Source organism: Arachis hypogaea, chromosome 13 (genome assembly GCF_003086295.3).
Source record: "Arachis hypogaea cultivar Tifrunner chromosome 13, arahy.Tifrunner.gnm2.J5K5, whole genome shotgun sequence".
NCBI lineage: Eukaryota > Viridiplantae > Streptophyta > Magnoliopsida > Fabales > Fabaceae > Arachis > Arachis hypogaea.
This window is the reverse complement of record NC_092048.1, coordinates 135,811,592-135,834,920: the sequence shown is the minus strand read 5'-3', so window position 1 is coordinate 135,834,920 and position 23,329 is coordinate 135,811,592. Positions and strand designations below refer to the sequence as shown.

The window sequence follows — 23,329 nt, the reverse complement described above, 5'->3', positions numbered from 1 at the left end:
TTCCATCTTTGAACTGGTTCCTTTTTCTACCAATGATCCCAAAGATGGAAGATTGCTTGACAATATTGAAAGTCAAACAGCAAAAGGAACCAGTTCAACAAATCCTTTTAGTCAACGCTTCCATTCTGCAGATAAGAGTAACACGAAGAAAACTTCAAAATTAATGCAAGCCTCAAAAGTTCCTCAGGTCATCAATGGAGAGGACACCAATAACTCCAGCCATACAGCAGAGACTAGAAGCCCAAGAGTACAAAATAAGTTTGGTTTTGAGAAGCATTCACCTACAAACCAATCATCAGATTCCAAAAGTAAAAGAAGACAACACAAGCAATCATCAGAGTCATTGTCCCTAAGTTCCACCCCTAAAGCAAAAAGTTTGTACCTTGCAGCAAAGAAATGAAGGCTTCAGCAAGATCCGGTGTCAAAAGAGGAACTTTAAGCATCAAGTTGATGTTATTTCCTCCAATGTTGACAGCAACAGAAGCATGGATTCTCACCGTGACATAGAGGGCACCCAAGCTGATCATTCTGAAAGCAACAACAACATTTCCATTCAACAGGTGACTCACATGAATCAAAATGTAAGTATTTCTTCCTCCCATTATACAATGGTTGCCCATAAGCATAAAGTACTAGGTTTAATATTCTTTCATTGATCAGACTGCTACAAAGGAGCTAAGCAAGGAAAGTGCTATGGCCATGATAACAGTTACTTCAGAACAACAAAGTCCAGTTTCTGTTCTTGATCTGCAATTTTACAGTGAAGACCCACCTTCTCCAATCAAAAAGAAGACAGAAATCTCAAAAGATTTAGGTATATTCTACACTTAAGTTTTTGTGATATTCACATAAAATCATCTATAGGAAAGGAGTTTGGATTACATTTTAACTCTTTCATATTTATATTTCTACAGATGAAGCTTTAGCCACTCCTTATAACATAGGGCATGCATTGGACCTTCCTCTTTCATTCAATAACACAAAGGCCAACTTCAGCAATGGAACCAGTGATGATGACCTTCAAACTCAGAATTTGGATAAAGTTCTTTGGCAAAATGACGATAATAGCGAGAAATTCACCAATTGCAGAGAGAGAAAAGATTCCGACCGTAAATACATAGCAGAAATATTGCTCGCATCAGGGCTGCTCAGTAGCCCCAGCTTAATCCAGGCAGTTCATTCACCAGGTCACCTGATAAACCCAAAGTTGTTCTTTGCACTTGAACTATTGAAGACAAACAAGCTGCAGTTCAATATGAAGCACAATGCTGGAAAGATTCTTAGGATAAATAATCTTGAAGAAATGCAAAGAAAACTCATATTTGATGTTGTCAATGAGATTCTAGTACAAAAAATTAGTGCCTTAATATATGTATATTTTGGCTAAAAAATAAGTTTGAGATTCTTAATATGCAAGGAAACAGGCAAGCATTGTTTATAAGCCTAAACCAGTACAAGTGATGTGATGATAAATAAATATTTGAGCCTTAATCATTTAAAGAACCTTTACAACTCATGAAACAGCTTGAGTTATATGAGAAAGTGGCAAGAAATTTAACTTTGTTAACCAAAATATCATATAATAAAGCACTCTCAATCATTTTTAACTATGTCACATCACAAGAATGGACATTGGATAGGACCCAGCCAAGTTAAAGGCCACAGGATGCATACCTTTGCAATGGAAACAATAAGATCAATGTCCTGCAGGAATGCAGAACGTGTAATATGCCAGCCATTATCAACACGCTGTAACATGGTTACCGTGTCCATCGGGTTCTGGATAATTGAGTGATAGTTAGGAGCATCTTCGTCTGAGACTGGATAATGGAAGAGATTATATCACTTGTCATATAATATCCTGCCACAGAAACAGAAGAGACAAAATCAGAGAGCCAGAGAGAGAAGCTTTATGTGTTCAATTAAATATGACAATGGCCCAAGTGAAGCCAAGAGTTCATGAATTTAGAACATATTAGTTGCACTTGTCTTACTTGCAATGCTTATTCGTCACATACTCACATCAGTTATATCAATTTAAAACAATTTATAGATATTTTGGTTGGTGTATTTTAGATAGCATTCAGAGCTTGGTTAATAATTAAGGACTTTAGGATCATTCTGCAACAATGTCATTAGAAGTTTAAGACATCAATCAAACCAAGAACAGGCCAAAAGGTTAAGAAAAAAATGTTTTGAGAATTGCATAGACCTAGTAACAAATCTGGCATACTGAAGCATCCACAAGTATGTTAACCTAAGAATCGTTTAGGAGTCATATAATTTGTTTACTTAAAGGAATCACACAAGCTAGTGTTAACCAAAACATCATCAATCATGTTCTTGTCACTGCTTTTCAAGATATAAGCATGAGCCCACAAACCCAAAGACAAAGCACCCAATCCAGTACAGGAACTAATCACACTTTGCATGGTGTAACCGTCAGGATCATGAATCCTCTGCATCTCACAGAACATTCTCAATGCAGTGTCATACTCACCAGCACTTGCATAAGAGTCAATCATGATGTTCCATGAAACCTCACTTCTCTCGGACATTTTCTCGAACACCTTGTGTGCCAAGTCTAGAAACCCACAAGTTGCATAAAAATGAATCAAACTGTTACAAATATGAGTATCCGATTCAAACCCAAGTTTCAATACATGAGCCTTCAGAAAGAGAGAACAAGTAAGCACATGCCTTTAATACAAAACGGTATGTGTAATTATCAGGAATAACCGCTGCACTTTGTTGTTCTCGTTCCATCATTAACATTGCTCTGTAAAGTTCCATGGACTTGTGTTTTTGATCTGCGGTTCTAGCATAGGCTCTTATGAGTGTGTTCCACGTGAAGGAAAAAGGAACAGAGATAGCGCCGGCGACGATGGAACAGAGCTGCTCGACGGAAAAAGGAGGCGACCCCGGCGACGATGGAACCGAGCTGCGCGACGATGCTTTCAAAGCTGAAACAGTAGCTGCACGATGGTGGAACAGAGCTGCACGATAACGACGGTGGCTTCGAAGCTCGTTTCGGCGACGGCGTCGGGAGATGGACGGAGGTGAGGTAGTGAGATCGATGACGGAGAGAGGAAGGAGGAGCTCGAGGTTGATGGGAGGGATGGATTCGCGTTTAGCGTTGTATGGAGCTAAGGTTGCTGGTTGGGTAATTGGCTAGGGCATCTCAGCAGATAGGAAGAGGAGAGAAAAAGATGAAGAAGACGAAACCTTCAGACAGAGGCCTCAACGAGAAGATTTCTGAATGCACATGAAGAACAATTTTAGTTTTTTATTTTTTTAATATGTTTAATGAAGATGAAGAACAATTTTAATTTTTTGTTTTTTTAATGTATTTTTATTTTGTTGTTTCAATCATTTGAAACTATAAAATTAGAATTAATTAAATTTTAAAATTTGATTAATTTAAAAGGATATTTTTGTCTAATCAAATAAAGAAAGGATGTTTAAGTCTTTTCATTAAAATTAAATAAAATTTATTTTTTATTTTTATTTAATTAAAAGGGTGTTTTAGTAAAAATGGCGATATATTATATATTTAAAAAAGAAAAAATTAAATGCTGACGTGGAAAATAAATTCCACATGGCTTATTGTTATTTGTCCACGTTTTAAACGTATCGGTACGTATGAATTTATTATCGTACCGTAGCAAACACCAACTTTAAAATATATATACATGTAGAATTCGTGTTTAAATTTTTCTATATAATAAGTTTAATGTATATATTTTTATCGTACTTTCAACCAACAAAAAAAAAATACATCTTAAAAAAATAAAATTAGTTACTTGATGAGCTTTTCTTTAATTTTGATATATTTTAGAATTTTATGAAAAACGTCAAAATAAAAATAGAAATATTGAAAGTAAAAATATAGAAATCAAAATGAGTAAATGACCATATAAAAATTATGTACTAAAATACGCTAACAAATTTATATTTATATTAATTTAAATAAATTTATTCATTGATCTAAATAAATCAATTTTAAATTTAAATTTCTGACATGTTAACAAAATAATAACTTAAAATTAATATTAACATACCAAAACAAATTTATATTTATACTAATTTAAATAAAAATAAATGGTGTTTGCTATGGTACGATGATAAATTCATATGTATCGATACGTTTAAAATATGGACAAATAATAACAAGCCACATAGAATTTATTTTTCACATCAACATTTAATTTTTTTTTAAATATATATTATATCACCATTTTTACTAATACACCCATTTAATTAAATAAAAATAAAAAAATATTTTTTATTTAATTTTATAAAAAATCTTAAACATTCTTCTTTTATTTGATCAGACAAAAATATCCTTTTTAAATTAACGAAATTTTAGAATTCAATTAATCCTAATTTTATAGTTTCAAATAATTTAAATAATAAAACAAAAACATATTAAAAAAACAAAAAATCAAAATTTCATCTTTTCCAAAGAAACAAAAAATTGATCGTTTTTCATCTTCTCCAATTACCCCTCCAAAGTAAAGCAGTGAAAATCACAAACCAAAACCCTAAATTCTTTGTCGCCGCCGTCCCAAATCAAGTGGAGGGTTGGGTTCCTCCGGAGGCACGCTAACGCTTGTTTCTGCCTTCTGGGGTTGATGTAAGATTCAATATACCATCTTTGGTGAGAAACAAATTAGAACTACAATCATCAACGGAACATGGTTACATGACAAAAATAAAAGAACTCAAAATTCTTATAATAATGATTCTGTAGTTTATCCACCTCATTATTGATTAATGGATGGATGGATTCAAACATGTGAAAGCCAGAAAAGCAAAATAAAATTGGAACTCAAAACCAAACAAATGAAACAAACTCAATGGCACAGGTAGCAAGCAAATTAAAAGAAATTTCATATACAAAACAACCAAATTAAAGCATTCGTAGCTTAATATATATGATCTTACACCTATCTACAGCCAGATAAGGAGCCAAATCTTTCCTTGGATTTTGAGCGTTTGATTCTGACAGAAGATGAGTGTAGAAGTTGTGGAACTGGAACATTAAACTCATTGTGCATGTCTATGAAGAACTTATCAACAATGTCCAAATAAACAGAACTTATCAACAATCTCAACAATGATTGTATGCGGACAAAAGCTTAGACCAATTATTTTCTCCAACTTCAGCGACGGCACTTCCATCAACCCCAGAAGGAAGAAACGAAGCGTTAGCGTGCCTCCGGAGGAACCCAACCCTCCACTTGATTTGGGACCGCAGCGGCGAAGAACCTACGGTTTTGGTTTGGGATTTTCACTGCTTTGTTTTAAAGGGGTAATTGGAGAAGACGAACAAATATTGATTTTTTATTTCTTTGATATGTTTTGCTTAGAGGAGAGCACCAATGATTAGAGAAATTGGAGAAGATGAAGAAATTTTGATTTTTTGTTTTTTTAATATGTTTTTGTTTTGTTGTTTAAATTATTTGAAACTATAAAATTAGGATTAATTGATTTCTAACATTTCGTTAATTTAAAAGGATATTTTTGTCTAATCAAATAAAAGAAGAATGTTTAAAACTTTTTATAAAATTAAATAAAAAATATTTTTTATTTTTATTTAATTAAAGGGGTGTATTAGTAAAAGTGGTGATATAATATATATTTAAAAAAAATAAAAATTAAATGTTGATGTGAAAAATAAATTCTACGTAGATTATTATTATTTGTTCATATTTTAAATGTATCGGTACGTATAAATTTATTATCGTACCGTAACAAACACCAAAATAAATTAATAAACTATAATTTAAATGAAATAATCTCTTCTTACTCACTTACAAGTTTGGACTATTATCCACTGCTAACATGTTCATTTGCTATCAACATCTACGCAAACTTTGTAGTTTAGATTTTTGCTTTTTGTGCTAACATATTCATAACTAAATGTTTAAAATAATAACATTCTGTAAATTAATTTATTTGAATAAATTATTAATTTACTTTATTTATGGTTGGTCTGCTTCTGCAGCAAGTAAGCTTTGAGTGAAGTGAGCTCAGTATCCTGTGCCCTTTGGTCGCAGCCATGGCTTCTCCTTCCACCTTCTTTCTCTTCCTTCTCTTCATCCTCCTCACTTTTCACGGTAACACACTAACAACATTCTTCATGATCATCATCATCATCATCCTTCATTTCTCACCTTTTCTTTTCTTTCCTTTTGCATTTTCTTTTTCTTTTTTTCAGCTAACGCAGAAAGCATAATTCTCGAAGAGGGTTTCACGGTCACCACCGTCCTCGACGGCCACAAGATCAACGTCAACCCTTACTCCATCCTCCAGCGATCCGGTTCCTCCGATCTCATCCTCCTTGATTCTACAAACAGCGTTTTCTACACCCTTCAATTCCCCATTTCCAGTGGTAACCTTTTTTCCCCCTCTTTCTTTCCCCTTTTTTAGTTTTCGTTTTCCTTTTCTTGGGGTGTTCTAAAGTTTTGATCTTTACATGCTTCTTTGCTGCTATTCTTCGTTTTTTTTTTTTAATAATAAATTGCAGATAGTATTGTGAGGAGGCTTTCAGGAGATGGGTCTGCGGGGTATAAAGATGGGGATGTGATTTCAGCTGAGTTTAACAAACCCAAAAGCTTTGCTGTTGATCTTAAAGGAAATGTGTACGTTGCTGACAAGAACAATAAGGCCATTAGGAAAATCTCTAGCAATGGTTTGTTTGAAGAATGCTACTTCACAATTTGGATAGTTTGGTTACCTTATTGTTTGTTGTTTGTGTTGCTTGGTTCTGCTTTGTTTGCATCTCCAACGTTTCAGACCTTGTTTATAATATACATATACATAGCTTGAAATTGCACATGTCATGGTTTGTGTTTTTGAGTACATAGTTGTATGGGGAGAGACAGCGATAGGAGGGTTTAAAGGAACTATGTTTTGTGTACATCGAATGTGCCAACTCAATTGGATGAGCTGTGTAATCTGTGTTGGTTCTATATCACATTCAGTGATGGACGAATGATGGATTCTATTATATTTCTCAGCATGCATGAGAAGCATGGGTCAAACAATTGGAGGTGTTTCCATGTGGTCAATAATTATGGATGACGGGGTGGTCCCTAGTTTTTGTTTTGACTTATTATTTGTTCTTAAATGTGTGGTAGGGAACTTAGGATGGTGAATCTTGTAATAGCTTTGGGTGTAGTTTGTCGTCAAGAAATAATTGATATTCTTCTTTTGTCTGTTTTTGTCTTTCCTAGGTGTGACTACAATTGTTGGAGACTTCTCAGAAAAGTCAAGCAGAAAAAATGGACTTTCACAAAATGTATCACTTTCTAATGATTTTGAGCTGGCTTTCATTCCTGGCCTGTGCGCTTTACTGGTCTCAGATCATATGCATCAATTGATCCATCAGATTAATTTGAAGGAGGAGGATTGTACCTTTGGATCTAACTCTGGTGAGATTTTAATCCATTTGTTGGAATTAGTGTCCCAGTAATAAAGTTTTTCTCCATCCTCGACATCTTTTTGGACTTCATTGATACCATTAAAATTACTTCTCATTAAAAGGTTAAACTGATCTAAATAATTAGTCTGGTCCGTAAGTGTGTAAATATTGCACTAGTGTGTAGTAGTTGATTGCAATCTGAATCATAGTAGTATAGTGTGGTTGTGGTAGATTAAGTTAATGCACAGACATTTGTCTTGATTATGATTTCTACTACAACATCCTTCTTTAGCTTTTGAAAGAGAAGGATATAAGAATAGATTATGAAATCAAGGCTATGACACTGTTTTGTTTAATCATTTTGTGATATTTGTCAAAATATGTCATGATTCATGAAGATAGCAAAGGCAAGTAGGTTCAACTTAAGGCAATAGTGCCAGTTACTTATGTTTAGCATATTAAACTTTCCTTTGACATGCTAATATAAAAATGCAATCCATTACTCTGTTACTTCTTGAACTGAGTTAAACAAAATGAAGATTTCTGCTTGACATTCATGACCTTTCTAAACCTTAGAATTATTTGTAGATCACTTTTGTATTATATGTCAATCCAAATAACATAATGCTAAACTATATAACCTTTTATCTACCTAGAAAAGAGAAACTAGAAACTATGATTCAAATATAATGAATAAACTCTCTTTTGTCCAGGGTTAGGTGCAGCTATGATTTGGACTTTAGGATTAGGACTATCATGTTTACTAGGCTTGGTGATTGGGATCGCAGTTGGCAGGTATCTCATCCCTAATGTAAGTTACCCCCCCCCCCCCCCCCCAAAAAAAAAAAACAAAAGAAAAAACCTTATTTTGATGATTTTATAAGTGAAAGTGTCAATTTATACCCTGTCAAACTGAGATGTGTAGACAGGAAGGTTTGAACCCTTGCCATTTTGCCACGACATGGAAGCATTGCCTAACACCTCTGGGGAATCTAGTTCAGATACTCTACTCCGGCAACAAAAGCGCAGCTGCTAGCAATATCTGCTCGTTCCTGATCCAACTGGGGAAATTTATTGTCTCTTATCTTCTTCTGTTTAGATTCATCTTAGCTTCTCGAAGGCCACGTCTAGAATCTGTGTCATTGATGGATTTAGATGCATGCAACAGTGGTGAGGTAACAAAGTCAAGTAAGTATCATGATCAGTTGAAAGAATTGATAAGCTTTGATGAAGAACTTATTGGCTCAACCAGCAAAAGAACCTTCAATAATACTAGGGGAAAGAGTGTTGGGATTCTTGAGTACCATGGAGATGATGATGTCATAATACTGGCTAACATGGTTCCTACAGGTAGCATTCTTCATCAAGGTGGTGTTCTTAAGCGTAGACATGGTGGTTTGTAAGAGAATACTTTGTTGTATGTACTTTGTTATCAATGTTCTGTAAACTAGTGTGCATATATTTTGATCAACATCATTTTTTTTCTTCCCTTTCCTTATATACATAAATGTCATATTGTCAACCAATTAGCAATTCATGGTTACACTGTCAAATTTGATTTGTACATACAGGCTACAACTTAGTTTTAAAAAATGTAATTTTTGAAAAAGAATATTGCTTTACAACAACAAAGCCTTATCCCACTAGATGGGGTCGGCTACATGAATCAAACAACGTCATTGTACTTTGTCATATATCATGTCTACAGAGAAACCGTTTACACGTAGATCTCGTTTGACCACCTCATTGATGGTCTTCTTAGGTCTTCCTCTGTCTTTCACTCCTTGTCTATCTTCTATCCCATCCACCCTCTTGATTGGGTGTTTTGTCGGTCTTCTTCTCACATGTCCAAATCACCTGAGACGGTCTTCTTCTCACATGTCCAAATCACCTGAGACGCGATTCAACCATCTTTTCCACAATGGGTGCTACTCCAACTCTTTTCCTTATATTTTCGTTCCTTATTTTATCCAATCGCGTATGACCACTTATTCATCTCAACATCTTCATCTCTACCACACTTAGCTTATGTTCGTACTCTCCTTTGGCCGTCCAACACTCCGTACCATAAAGCATAGTCGGTCTTATAGTAGTGCGATAGAATTTACCTTTAGGTTTTAAAGGCACTTTCTTGTCGCATATAAAACTCGATGCACTCAGCCATTTTGACCAACATGCTTGGATCTCATGATTTACATCCTGTTCAATCTCTCCATTATCCTGTATGATGCACCTAAGATAATTAAAACCTTTAACTTTTTGTAGGATGTTTTCTTCCATCTTCACCTCTATATTAGGGTTTTTCCTTCTCAGACTGAACTTACATTCTATATACTCCGTCTTGCTACGACTTATGTGCAAACCATACACTTCTAGAGCTTCTCTCCATAAGTCCAATTTCTTATTTAGGTCTTCCCTTAACTCTCCCATAAGGAAGATATCATCGGCAAAAAGCATGCACCATGACACAGACTCTTGGATGTGCTCTGTGAGTACTTCCAAAACTACTGTGAAAAGATATGGACTTAAGGATGATCCCTGATGTAATCTTATACCAATAGGAAATTTCTCTGTCACACCATCTTAAGTCTTCACACTAGTAGCTTCATCATACATGTCTTTAATTGCAAGAATATATCTGATCCTTATTCTCCTCTTTTCTAAAACCTTTTATAAGACTTCCATTGGCACTCTATCTTACGCTTTTTCCAAATAAATAAACACTATATGTAGATCCCTTTTATTACTACGATATCTCTCCATCATCCTTCTTAACATGTCTCGAATCCTTCTATAGTAGTCAAAGTTTTTATCTTCTTCCCTTGTGCATAATTGACCAGGGCTTGGAAGAGTCTTCTGTCCTTCATTAAATAACTCGTAGAAGTAGCTCTTCCACCTTTCATTAATCTTCTCCTCTTAAGCCAGCACATCTCCATCCTTATCCTTTATGCACTTAACTTGATCCAAATCTCTCGTTCTTCTTTCACCGTTCTTTGCGATTCTATATATACCTTTTTTCCCTTCTTTCGTACTCAAAGACTAGTAGAGACTCTCATATGCTCTTGTTCTTGCTTCACTTACAGCCAATTTTGTCTCTTTCTTAGCCGCCTTATATTTTTCCCCATTATCTGCATTGCGGCATAAAGACCACTCTTTAAAGCACTCCCTTTTTATCTTTATCTTTTCTTGTACATTCGCATTCCACCACCAGGACTCCTTGTCTCTTGGTCCTATTCATTTAGATTCACCAAAGCTTTCTTTTGTTGTTCTTCTAATAACTTCTGATATCTTCCTCCACATCTCTTCTGCGCTTCCTTTCCCATCCCACTTTCCCTCTTCTCTTACCCGTCTTAAGAAGTTTCTTTGTTCCTCACCTTTCATCCACCACCACCTCGTCCTTGGGTTCTTCGTATAATATCTTTTCCTCAACTTTTACTCAACGTGAAAATCCATGACGAGTACCTTATGTTGTGTTGTCAAACTCTTCCTGGGATAATTTTACAATTAATGCAAAATTTATGGTCGACTCTCTTCAACAAGAAGAAGTCGATTTGAGAGCTTGTCATGCCACTCTTATAGGTTATAAGATGTTCGTCTCTCTTTTTAAAACATGTATTTGCGATGAGCAGGTCAAAGGTCGAGGAAAAGTCTAAAATAGTTTCACCCTCGGCATTGATCACCCCGAAACCATGGCCTATGTGAATACTTCCATACCCAATCACTTCTCTTCCAACGTGGCCATTTAAATCTCCTCCTAAGAAAATCTTATCTGACAAAGGTATGTCTTGGACCAAACTCTCTAGATCCTCCCAAAACCTTATCTTGTGTTGTTCGTCTGAACCCATTTGCGGTGCATAGGCGCTAATCAAATGAAAAGCACCTCCCTCTACCACAAGTTTGATAGAGATAATCCGATCTCCCACCCTCTTGACACCCACTACATCCTTCTTCCACTGCTTATCCACAATAATACCAACCCCATTCTTATTCTTCACCTTTCCTGTATACCAAAATTTGAAACCAGAAGTATCCAACTCCCTAGCCTTTGCACCAACCCATTTTATTTCTTGTAGGTACATAATGTTAATCTTTCTCCTTGTCATGGTGTCCACCACCTCCATGGACTTTCCTGTTAGAGTGCCTATGTTCCATGTCCCAAATCTCAACCTTCTGTCGCTCCAACATTTACCTTTTACTTTGTAAACTAGCTTATTTACCCTCGTCCGTTCACGAAAACGCGGGAACCCTTGCTCATTTAACACTCCATCTGGGCACCGATGCAGCAGTTCTTGCTCATTTGACACCGCACTCGAGCCATACAGCGCGTTGCTTCTGGGCAACGACCTAGTTTTAGCGTAATAATGTCTTTGATTCATGTCATGGGGTCGACTATGTTTTTATATTGATTGTCGAAGAATATTGCTCTAAATTTAAAAAATTCCAAAGATAATTTTATTATGTTATAAGGTAATAGCAATAGAAAATAGCAAAATATTACTTTTAACTTTAGGTTATAAAGTAAGATTATTGCTATATGAATCTTATATTTGACACTACCTAATTTTTTTAATATTTTATTTTTGTTTAAGTTTCTAACTTTGATTTTCAATTAAAAAAATGAATGAAGAGCAGAAAACTAGAAATAACAAAAATTGGTATCTAGATATGGTGTCCATATAGTAACGAAAACTCAATCCATCTCAAATTCTCAATTATTAGGTGTAGAAAAGTGATAACCCTAGAAGATATCATAAGATGTAGACCTAGAAAAAGTTATTATTACTGCTTATAAAGTTTCAATTTCTTGTTCGGAAGAAAATCATTTCTCTATATTAGTTCATCCTGACTAACAATGTATGACCCTAAACCCTAAATTCAATAAATAATGTAAGTCATCGTAACTTAATTTGTGTTGTGGTAGCTCCATACACGTCACATCATGATCATAATAGCAATAAATTAATTTTGGAAAATACTTCTCACCCACCTCATTAATCCTTTGGTTGGTGTTTAGAAATCTAAGTTTGGAATAAAAGATACCACTTTTCGGTTCCTAACAGAATCTTCTATCCTCTATTATTACTACTCATAATTTCTTGGTGGATGTGGATCACCAATGAAAGTAATAAGTATCTGTCCCTTTATTCAAATTCAAAGCATAATGTGAAGAAACTCTTATCATTCTCAAGAGATTTCAATCCAGTCATGCATGCCATTGCAAATGAGATGAGAAACATAACCAAAAGCTGAATTAGTCTTGAATTCTTGATTTTGTCTGGTTAGAATTTTAGACAACTTATCTTGTTGAAATTTGGTAATCTAGGAAGAGCAAGCTCAAGTTCAAATGAAAAAGGTTCAGAACAGAAAAGAAAATAGTTTTTTTTTTCCTTCCCAAAGAACTATTGATCATTTTGTGATAAGATCATAAGAAGTAAAATGCAGAATCTATTGATCTAAAATAATACAGCAACCTAAATTTGGCAAAACTGAATAAAACAATTCACATAATAATGACCAGCTTCTCCTTGCTAAGATACATCTGAAAGAAATCATTATACTAACTACTTGATTTCTTCATTTTCCCTCTCCAATCAAAAGATGGATTGAGGCTTTGTTACTTCTAAAATTCCTAAAGTGTATACACTCAATACCTGTGGGTATAACCCATGGAATTCACTCTAGACCGGATATTGTGATGTTCATATAGCGAGTCACCATAGTTCACAGGCTTGATTACCACAGACTCCTCCTTACCATCTTGTTCCTGCACCGCCCCAAACACTATCTCATTGGTTGTCTCGCGGCTTTGCTCGAAGTAAGTGTGAGGGGTCGATGACTGGTACTGATGACGATGATGATGTCTTTGTGGTTGTTGCTGCTGCTGCAGTTGCTGCTGCTGAAGGTCACCGTCCCATCCATTGTAAAATGCTCTACTTTGCCTTAATTGCTGCATTTTCTCGGCGTCTTTAGACATGAAAGGGTATGTTTTTCGAGGGGTTGGGGTTCTCATGTCAATAGAAGGAGGCTCATCTCCATCAGGAATCACGAAACTTTCCTGTGCCGGCCAAGCTTGCTTTTGATGTTGCAGTGGGACCAGAGGTTGTCTTTGAAACTTGTAGCTTTGTGGTTTTCTTCTGAAAACAGGAAATATTCCTCCCATTATCTCCACCATTGATGCAGAGGCATTGGCAAGTAGCTTTCCAAGGGATCCAAAGAAGCCTTCCTCTTGCTTTTCAGGTTCGAATTCGGATGGAATCAAGGGAGGCCTCACAGATTTCATGGGCTGTTGAAAAGGACTAGGTGAAACGGAAGACATCACTTGAACCTGATCCTACAAAAAACATTGGTTTAACTTTAAGAACAACAATTTTAAATATCTGCCACATGTTAATCCATTGATGTTACTATCGACGGAGAACTATATCCATTAATGGCTAATCAAGTTTCCCATATCATTCACATTTAGAATAGTGCACAAGGGAGAAGACAAGACTAAGTGCTCACATCCTGTGAACCAACAATTGTACCAAGTCTTCGCTGCAACAATGCCAGCATATAACCAAAGAAGCCGGCCCCAACAAGCATTGCAATCCCTGCAACAATGACTGCAATCAGTCTATATTTGTAGTTAACAGATAACAGAATTTTCTACAGAAGAACTTAAAGGATATACTTTACCAAGTGGGAATCCGCTACCATATTGATAGGCACAGTCATCAAAGTGAAGTTGAATTTCCCTGATCGCTCGGTTTCCTCTGTCTATGACGAGTAAGGAACAACTACTACCAACATAAACCACGTCAAAGTCATCAGAAAACTTAGCTTCTTCACTTGGTCCATCAACATGGCCCCCTCCACGAATCCATTTTCCTCCTGCAATTGTAGTAACCCCTGAATAGAAATGTTAATCCAATAAAAAGTCCCGGCTCCGATTCCAACATAAAGTGTAACAGTTTTATAAGGGTGCAAACACACAAAAGATTCACAAATTTCTAGAATATCCAGACAACCAAAGTTTATATTTCTCATTTAGCCAATATGAAGACATTAAAACATTGACCCAAGAGGGAGTTTAGAAGATGAATGCTTATTCTACCTGAATCACTAATTTTCCTAATTGCCATGTTAGTAGTATCTGCAACATAGATATTCCCTCGGTCATCAACCGTTATCCCCTTCGGATGGTTCATCCTAGCCTCCCTGTGCTTTCCATCAACATGTCCAGTATAACCTTCCGCAGAGCCTGCGACCAGCTTCGGTCTGCTATCTGCAGAATTGCCATGAACATGATCATTCTCAAATTAATGAAATATACACATCCAAGGAGTCTAACTGTCACACAGGATATTATATGGAAAAAAGATAAGTCCCACAGGTTACTGTTACACCTGAAAATGCAGTACAATCTCATGATACATATTCGTTAAGCTCATAATCTTACAAATGAGATATTCAGATGCACATTGGTTCAATTGCTTATCTCCATTGCAATTACAAACACTTTACAGCAGAAGCAAACCAACATTTGGCAACACTTACACAAAGAAAGTGAAGATGAGATCCTGTAAAGGTTGCTGTTGGAAGAATCCAGAATGAGAAGCTCCCCATTGGGCAACAACTCAACAGAATAAGGCTCAATTCCAAGCTTGCTTCCATCAAACACTGTCTCCACATTGTAACCACTCTCAAACTTCATCATCGACCTGCTGGAAACCGCTGCAGCAAGCAAACAAAACAAAACATACATTCAATAAGAAAAAGCACACAAGCACACAAACATATTCAAAGTCTAACAAATCAACCACCACAAGAACACCAAAAAACACAACGTGGGCGATTGCTAAACACAGATCCAAACTTGCCCGTTTTTGTTGTTGCCTTGAGGGACCACACCCACTTGGTGAAAGCTGGCACAGCATTGGAGAGAAAACCAGTAACAATTTCTGAGGAATGAGAACAAGGGCATGAGGAAAAGTGAGCTAAAGAACACAACTTTGATCAAAATGGGAGCTGAAAAGTGGAAATTGCTTGGCACCAAAAACTGGTGAACTAAACTTACTAGCAGGGGAAGTAGTGGATGGTGCAGCTGAGACTGAGAAGGTTCCAAATAAGAGAAGCAAGAGAGTGAGACCAAGAAGAATCAAGAGATTCTTACCCATTGTAATCAAAACTGAAGTGAGTAATAATGTTTGTTTTAGCAATGGTGGTGAAGCTGCAACCCTAGCTCATCGGTGGTGGTGATGGTTTTAATTTGAAAAGCATAAATGAAACTGAAGGGGGTAATAAGAATAAAAAAGCAATCTTTTTTAATCTCTTGTTTGGTTTTGTATAATGGGGGTTTTGGGTTCTTAGCAGAAAGAGGAGGCAAAGCCAAAGACAGTGGGTTTTTGAGTGTGGAAAAGGGAAAGAGAGAAAGAGCGTTGAAAAGTGTTTGAAAATGAAAACATCGTTAACCACGTTGGATTTTTTTTTTTGTCCAAAAATATAAAAAAATACTTCTTTTTTTATTTTCGTTTAATGTAATTTCGTGTATTAGTTATTATTAATTTAATAGAGTACATTGCATATTATTTTTATTATCTTTTGTTCAATACAATACTCTTTTTAACTTTAAATATAATTTAATTATATAACGTTATATTTATATTAACGACATAAATAATCATAAAAAATAATATAATTAAATAATTATATAAAATATTTTACGTTACCAATACACTAAAATTATACTATTCTAAATAATGTCAACTTTTAATTATGTATGTACTTCAATTTAAAAAATAATTATGTTAAGAAATTAAAAATAAAAAATATAAAAATTTAATTTACTTAGTATTCATTAATATATTAAATAGAATTGATATACTTATTTATCTTGGTGTTTTGTGTTATATTTATTGTTTAAATTAAATTTAATTCAATTATTATTAAAAAATTAATTACCATTGCCTTAACTCTTGTTCTATTAAGATACTGACTTACTCATGATCATGTTAAACGGAGAACACACAGAAGTAGCAAAATTTTCTATATTAAAAAAATTAATAAAATAATAGATTGAGAAGTTAATTATTTTTAAACTAAAATATTCAAATACATATTCGTTAGAAGTTACCAAATTAATAATGGTTAATTTTTTATTTTATTATTTTATTAATTTTTTTACTTTAAAAAATTTAAATTTCACACAGAAATTTGTCTAATTTGAGTAAACAGCTTAATTGAGTTTCTTTTAAAAAAATAGTTTAAACAATAAATATTTATATTAAAAATAACTTATTATAAATAAATTATTTTGTATTTAATTTTTTAATTCTAAAAATACTTATTTTAAAAAAAAGTGATAAAAAAAATTTTATTATAAAAAAATTATTTTTTAACTTCTTTATAAGTATTAAAATAATTTTTTTAAAAACTATAATTTAATTTTAAAAATTGTACCGGCCATTGATATTATACTTTTTCTTAAATTAAAAATAAAAAATAACTTATAAACCTATCTAAACGGATCTTAATTATTATTACTCATTACTCCTTCTGTATTATAATATGTATTTCAATAATATTTTAAAAATTTTAAATATTTGTTTTATTTTTTACAAAATTTTAAAAACAAAACATACTAATACTAAAAAAAAATAAATAAATAAAAATAAAAACTAATAATATCTTTAATTTATTATTATATTATAATTATAATACTATAATATAATAATCATAACATTTTCTTGTATAATTTCACCTAAAAAATATAATAATCTATTTAAACTATTGTTTTAATTTTTTATGTTTATGTCATGTCTCAATTTATTCCTTACATTTAAAATATTATATTTTAATAAAAAATTAAATAAATTTTAATGGATAAATCACACAAATAAATCAAATGAAATCAATATTATATAAATGTCCTAAAATAATTAAATAGTTTACATGCATTTTTTATTTTATTTATTTATAAATTGAATCAACTAAATTTGATTTATATTCTTTTTATGTAATTGATTCGATTTAGTATTGATATAAATTATTGACATTTCTTATTTTTAAGTTAATTCTATATAATTTTAAAATACAAATGTCAATAAAGAAATACCTCCTATTTGAATTTAAATAAAATATAAAAAAAATAAAAATAAATTAATAAGAATATAAATCTAACTTTTGTGTTTTAGTTCAAATTTAGAAAATTTACATTTTTATAAACTTATGAATGTAAAACCAAACATTAAACGATTTCTAAAAATTCATTAAAAATTATCATTTGACTCATTAGCATCTATAAATTATTACGAGACTTTTGATGTTGAAAAATATAAAATAGATGAAAACTCAACTGCAGTTAACTTCACGTGAAGTTGATAGTTGAGAGCCGTTAAATAATTTGACTAAATTTTCATCTAATAGCTCTCAATTATCAATCTCACATGAAGTTGATTGCACATGAGTTTGTCTCTATAAAATATGCCTTCCAAAGTAACATAGCATAGGAGTTAAAACTTAAATTTTTTAAATCAGAATAAACAGATAGTTATACAATATATAATGACCAACTATATTTATATAATATGTCATTTAAAAAATAATTAAAATACTATATCAATTAAATTATCATTTAAATTATAAAATTAAATATAAAACTTATATTTTGATGATTTTATGCTCTGAAAAATCCAAATTAAAATTAACAGCATCAAAGCAATAAATTCTAATGATGATTTTCAATAAATTTTTTAAAATTGTTTAATGTTCTATTTTACATTCATGAGTTTATAAAAATGTATGTTTTCTGGAATTTGAACTAAAATATAAAAATTATATTTTTATTCTTATTTGTTTTAATTTTTCATATTTTATTTAAATTTAATTAAGAAAATTTTTTATTGACATTTATATTTTAAAATTTAATTTAAAAGTAAAAAATATCAATAATCTATATAAATACTAGATCGAATCAACTAAATTCGATTTACCTTAAATTTAATATTGTCTCACGGTTAATTAGTAACTATAAATAAAGAGAGTTTGGAATAAACATTTAACTGCTTGTGAATCTTTGGGTATTGTCATATTCAACGTTTGTTCAATTAATTACTCTTTTACCCGTAAATACAATATCGACAATAGTAATATCATCAAACATGCCGAAATTGGCGATTGGCTAACTGACTGATCGTAGATTCGAATTCTATTTGAAAAGATTTGGTTCATTTCGAATTTTTGAATTCAAAATGAAAGGATTGAGTTTGCCTTGATCATTAAAAATAGGTAACCAGTTAAGTGAATATTTTCAATCCATCTATTGTAAGTGTCAATATATTATTGGCTTCATTATCAACTTATTTATTCATCAAATAAATTTTAATAATTTCTTTTAACATAAATATTATTAACTTCTTTTAGGATGAAGAGAGTAATAAATTGGTTTATTAATCATAGTTTCATTGTAAATTTACTGATAATGTTAACAATAAGACAACATACATTAAGCTTATTTAAAATTTTTTAAGACAAAAAAGAGAAAAATAAATACTAAAAAATAAATAAACAACAATGCTAGGGAACCAACTCTGTATAAGCCAAAAATCAGTCAACTGGTAATCGGATGTTGCTACTAATAGGCACACGGATGTTTTTTTTTCTTGTAAATTGGATGGTTTTGGATATGATTTCTATGTTTCATGTGTTACGCATTAATAAAACATAATTAATTATATGGAATCAACTAATGAATGATCAAAGCATTTGTTCCGTAATTCTCTCCTAACACTAACGTGGTCAACAATAATTTAACAAATAAATTAAATTATAAATTAATAAAACTAATTATAATTAATTATGTTGTTCCATTCTTGGCTGATTATTAGTTGATTCCATATACTTTTCCACAAATAAAACTTAACTCAAGCATTACTAAAAACAGTGCTTGATCTGTGTCATCTTAGCATAAATTGGAGCATAGATTTTTATTGGTATCATGTTGTATGTTTTTCTCTACGTTCTCTTCTGACAAACTGAAATGAATATATTTCACGCATTGGCATCCATTATACACAACCTTGCATAGATGCATTATGAATTGGTTTCGTGGTCCATGCCATGCAACATTCAAAAGAATGAACAATAATGGTGCCCTCATTGTCTCTTGTTGTAACTAGTAGTGCTTACTTATTTAAAAAAATATTTATTTTATCACAATAGATTTTGCTGTGATTTTTATTTTAACATTTAAATCTTTAAAAATAAAAAATCTTATACACTAAGATATAAAACTTAGGTAATATGAATTTTACGTCGATCATATCCAATAATAAAAGTAAGAAAAAGTGCAGAGGACCAGCAATTTTATTTAATTTTGGTCTCCTAGCATTGCTCTAAAAGTAAATGCGTGGATTAAATGTATAGTAAATAATTGTTAAAACAGCATGTTTCTAACTCGAGTTAAATCTCAATTTGATCATTGAAATTTAGTTTGATACTCAGAATAATTCTTATAATTTCGTTGGCTCAATTAGAACCCCTAAATTTACAATTGTGGCTCTGGCTTGCTTCTACGATTATTTCCGTCACCGAATCTGACGTAATTGCATGACACGGTGGACATTACTTAAACGACGACACATTGGTTTTGCGCCCAAATTCTTTAAAAATTACGTTGTTTCAGTTTTTTGTGGGTTAAAACTCTCTTTCTTTCTACTACAACGATCATAAGTTACAAAATATCAAGAAAACTCTTACACTACGTAGTTTCCAAAAGGTTTGGACGCGAAACTAATGCACCGTAATTTAAGTAGTGTACACCATATCATACAATTGCGTCAGATCTGTATTTTGATGACAGAGATGATCACAGGGACAAATCGAAACCACAATTACAAATTTGAGGTTCTAACTGGAGCCAACAAAATTGTAAGAGTAATTCTGAGTCTATCATATATGCATATATAAGTGCATTCATGAGAGCAAGCTGGCAATGATGGCATGACACGTGATGAGACTATAACATATCAACTTGGCATGGCATTGGATCCAATAATAGCAGGTTTTTTTAATAGAATTTGTGTATGCATAAGGCTCCCAAAGGAAGAAAAACAAGAAAGAACATCACAAGGACAAAAGTGGCCAATTTTCTATTCCTTCATTAAACCCTAAACCGACAACAACAAAATAGTCTCCTTCATTCCCACTCTTCTAATAAAAGTGTTGTCTTTCTTAGATATAAACAGTGGAATAATCTTCAAGACAAGTAGGATATATAATAGTAATAATAAGTGTACACATGTGTTTAATTTATGGATGCATTTGCATGTGTCAGAAAGCATTCATCATCTCTATAAAATCGTGGACATATTTATTTTTTAATGTAACACTTTATTTAAAATTAGCAATTCTTAATTCTTATTATGGGAAGACATAGATCCTCATCAAGTACAAATTAAGGCTAAAAAGTTATGCATTATTCAATGATTCCAATTTTCTAGTTTCCGTTAACTCCACTCACTTTTATATATTGTTATTATTATTATTGTTGTTCATGTGGGCATATAATTCATGAAAACACGACAAAATGAATCTATCACTGGACACTAGACACTAGGTGTATAGCTTTTTATATTTATGGCTTTTGAGACATGTATACAGCCAAGAGATCCAGTTCATTATAGTAGAGACGAACTAAGAAGAATAAAAGTGTCATCACTCAATTATTGTGTTGGTGAAATATTCATCTTATTGTTGTAGTGTCCTCTTGTCATCTTCTGACTATTTAAAAGAAAACATTTCATACCAATGGCCATGCCATTCCTTTTATATTTTAATTTTTTTTTGAACTAATTCATTATTCTGCCTTAACTCACGACAACAACAAAGAAATCTTACGGTCCACAAATTCAATCCAACAAAATTCATAAATTCAGTTTTAATTTTAGCGTTTATCATTTTATCTTATCTTTATGTTACCATTTTATCTTATCTTTACTTTTCTCTTTTGTAGATAATACTCTATATATATTTAATTTTACTCTTATAATTCAATTCAATCAATTAATAATCAATAAAAATTTGCATTTTTTTATTCTTTCATAATTTTATCATTTAGTTTTAATTTTTCTTCCCCTTCTATGATTCCTTGCATGAATTTCAACGATGAGGTGATGGGTTCATTATTGCAATACTGGCTAGAGTTTTGGCATTTAATAATTCGGTGGCTCACATTCTCTTATAACCGAATTCTTCGTATAATCTTGCTTAAGTAGTAGACAGGTTAAAAAAATTGTGGTAATTAATTATTCGATGTATTTTCACTTAATTTAAAATAAAGAAAATTAAGCTAATAACTGTCGCAACTCACAAATGAACCCCCAAAAAAAAGGAAAAAAGATAATGACAAAAATTGTATGACAAATTCTTTTTTTTTTCCAGAGTATCTTTCAATTTGATAAATTAAGGAGTAATTTATAAAGGGAATTCACTATTTTGTCATTTCATTTTTCCTTTTTTTAGAGTCATTTCTTTCTTTTCGTGTCTATTTTCAATCCTCAATAAATAAAAGAAAAATTATTCTAAAGGACTGTTAGGAAGATTTAATTATTAAAAAGGACCTTTAATGTCAAAATTATTAAGAAGAACCAAATCTTTTTATATAATATTTAAGAAGAAGAACCAAATCTTTTTATAAGGAGATAAATATATCCTTAACTATTTTTCCTTAACCATATTTATTTCAGTAGTCTTGACTACAGAAATTGAAAATATATTTTCCAACATTCCACAATCATGCACCCATATCTTTTACAATTTGATATCACTCCATTTTACTTCTTTCTTCTGTTTGAATACATTCTCCAGTTTCGGAAGTGTTTCTAAATGAATATCTTGCAACTTGATGTTATGCATAACATCTTGTTTTCTATTATTATCGTCAACTTCTTCAAATATAACTTTGATTGACTCGCAGTTCGTAACCCTCAAGCAACTTAAATTTGACAATCTTTCAACCAAATTATGAGAAATCACGTGGACCAATTCATCACATTTCTCAATGATCAGAGTGTGTAGTTTGCCCAAAAAAATTTCATGAGCTTCAGAATTCTATATTTTGCACAAACTCTTTATGTTACTCAATTTGACAGTCTTCAAATTTAGAAAAATTACATCCTGCTTTTGGTTCACAATAGCAAGCTAATTGAATTAGCAATTATGCTAATATGCTAAATACATTTACTGCATTCAAAGTGCAAACAACTCATTTGAAATTATTTTTTCCTTTCAAAAATCCTATCAAAGCTATAACTAAATAGGTCATTCATCGAAGGATGTAGAAATTAATGTGTTGTATGGATATATAAATGTAAATAAATAATCAGTAATTTAAGAAGATAAAAAGATTTGATCTTTTTTAATAATTTTGGTATTAAAAGTTTTTTTAATAATTAAATTAATTTTCCCATAAATAAAACCCTTTCAGCCTGTTTTTAGGTGATTCGCCAAAAACGAATGAACAGATAAAAAAAAGTTAATTCCCATTAAGGCTGAACAGGAAGGTCCAAAAACGTGGTAAGATTATGTCCGGGCCGAAAAAAAAAGAATGTGGAAGGCCCATTATTAGCAAGGAGAGCCCAAAAGCCGAAACAACGTGGAAAAAGCTATGAGATTGAGACATAAACGCCCGGGGTTTAGGTAAATAACTTAAATATTAAGTTCTTTTGAAAAAAGAACTTAAAATATAAGAACTTTTATTAATAACAGCTTATAAATAAGTTATTTTGTATTTAGATTTTTAATTATAAAAGTACTTATTTTAAAGTTGTAGCGTTTGGATAAATAACTAAAAAAATAATTTTTTTTACAGAAGAGAATAAATATTAAAATAACGATGATAACAAATACTTTCCAATATTA

The 23,329-nt window shown here is 32.1% G+C and overlaps 3 protein-coding genes across 7 annotated transcripts; 2 read left to right on the top strand and 1 right to left on the bottom strand.

Annotated features, from left to right (window-relative positions):
• Window positions 1-44: 44 nt before the first annotated feature.
• LOC112783052 (protein LONGIFOLIA 1) lies at window positions 45-1,681 on the top strand. The gene is made up of 4 exons (XM_072210925.1): window positions 45-137; window positions 390-560; window positions 643-814; window positions 915-1,681. Exons 1-4 carry the CDS (start codon window positions 45-47, stop codon window positions 1,385-1,387), a joined length of 909 nt encoding a protein of 302 aa, XP_072067026.1. The 3' UTR covers window positions 1,388-1,681.
• A 4,241-nt stretch (window positions 1,682-5,922) lies between these two features.
• LOC112791818 (uncharacterized) lies at window positions 5,923-8,966 on the top strand. 3 transcript variants are annotated; one of them, XM_025834800.3, is made up of 6 exons: window positions 5,923-6,122; window positions 6,224-6,397; window positions 6,533-6,697; window positions 7,242-7,439; window positions 8,143-8,224; window positions 8,355-8,966. In XM_025834800.3, the coding sequence occupies exons 1-6, from the start codon at window positions 6,065-6,067 to the stop codon at window positions 8,830-8,832; spliced, it is 1,155 nt and encodes a 384-aa protein (XP_025690585.1). In that variant the 5' UTR covers window positions 5,923-6,064; the 3' UTR covers window positions 8,833-8,966. The 3 variants fall into 3 exon arrangements, with proteins under 3 accessions (XP_025690585.1, XP_025690584.1, XP_025690586.1); XM_025834799.3 differs by having other exon boundaries at window positions 8,143-8,240; window positions 8,359-8,966; XM_025834801.3 differs by having other exon boundaries at window positions 8,143-8,240.
• A 3,888-nt stretch (window positions 8,967-12,854) lies between these two features.
• On the bottom strand, window positions 12,855-15,880 carry LOC112791817 (uncharacterized). Of its 3 annotated transcripts, none has more exons than XM_025834795.1 (7): window positions 15,489-15,880; window positions 15,292-15,372; window positions 14,969-15,145; window positions 14,526-14,696; window positions 14,108-14,320; window positions 13,934-14,022; window positions 12,855-13,760 (listed from the first exon to the last, which is right to left on the bottom strand). In XM_025834795.1, exons 1-7 carry the CDS (start codon window positions 15,586-15,588, stop codon window positions 13,074-13,076), a joined length of 1,518 nt encoding a protein of 505 aa, XP_025690580.1. In that variant the 5' UTR covers window positions 15,589-15,880; the 3' UTR covers window positions 12,855-13,073. The 3 variants fall into 3 exon arrangements, with proteins under 3 accessions (XP_025690580.1, XP_025690581.1, XP_025690583.1); XM_025834796.1 differs by having other exon boundaries at window positions 12,855-13,754; XM_025834798.1 differs by having other exon boundaries at window positions 14,108-14,302.
• Between the last annotated feature and the right edge of the window lie 7,449 nt (window positions 15,881-23,329).

Coding starts and splice junctions, on each gene's coding strand:
- LOC112783052 (XM_072210925.1), top strand. CDS start 45: ATGGAAGATTGCTTGACAATATTGAAAGTCAAACAGCAAAAGGAACCA. Junction 138..389: donor CTTCCATTCTGCAGATAAGA/GTAACACGAAGA, acceptor TGTACCTTGCAG/CAAAGAAATGAAGGCTTCAG. Junction 815..914: donor AGAAATCTCAAAAGATTTAG/GTATATTCTACA, acceptor ATATTTCTACAG/ATGAAGCTTTAGCCACTCCT.
- LOC112791818 (XM_025834799.3), top strand. CDS start 6,065: ATGGCTTCTCCTTCCACCTTCTTTCTCTTCCTTCTCTTCATCCTCCTC. Junction 6,698..7,241: donor TAGGAAAATCTCTAGCAATG/GTTTGTTTGAAG, acceptor TGTCTTTCCTAG/GTGTGACTACAATTGTTGGA. Junction 8,241..8,358: donor GCAGGTATCTCATCCCTAAT/GTAAGTTACCCC, acceptor ATGTGTAGACAG/GAAGGTTTGAACCCTTGCCA.
- LOC112791817 (XM_025834795.1), bottom strand. CDS start 15,588: ATGGGTAAGAATCTCTTGATTCTTCTTGGTCTCACTCTCTTGCTTCTC. Junction 14,697..14,968: donor CTCATCTTCACTTTCTTTGT/GTAAGTGTTGCC, acceptor GCAATTCTGCAG/ATAGCAGACCGAAGCTGGTC. Junction 14,321..14,525: donor TAGGAAAATTAGTGATTCAG/GTAGAATAAGCA, acceptor ATTTCTATTCAG/GGGTTACTACAATTGCAGGA.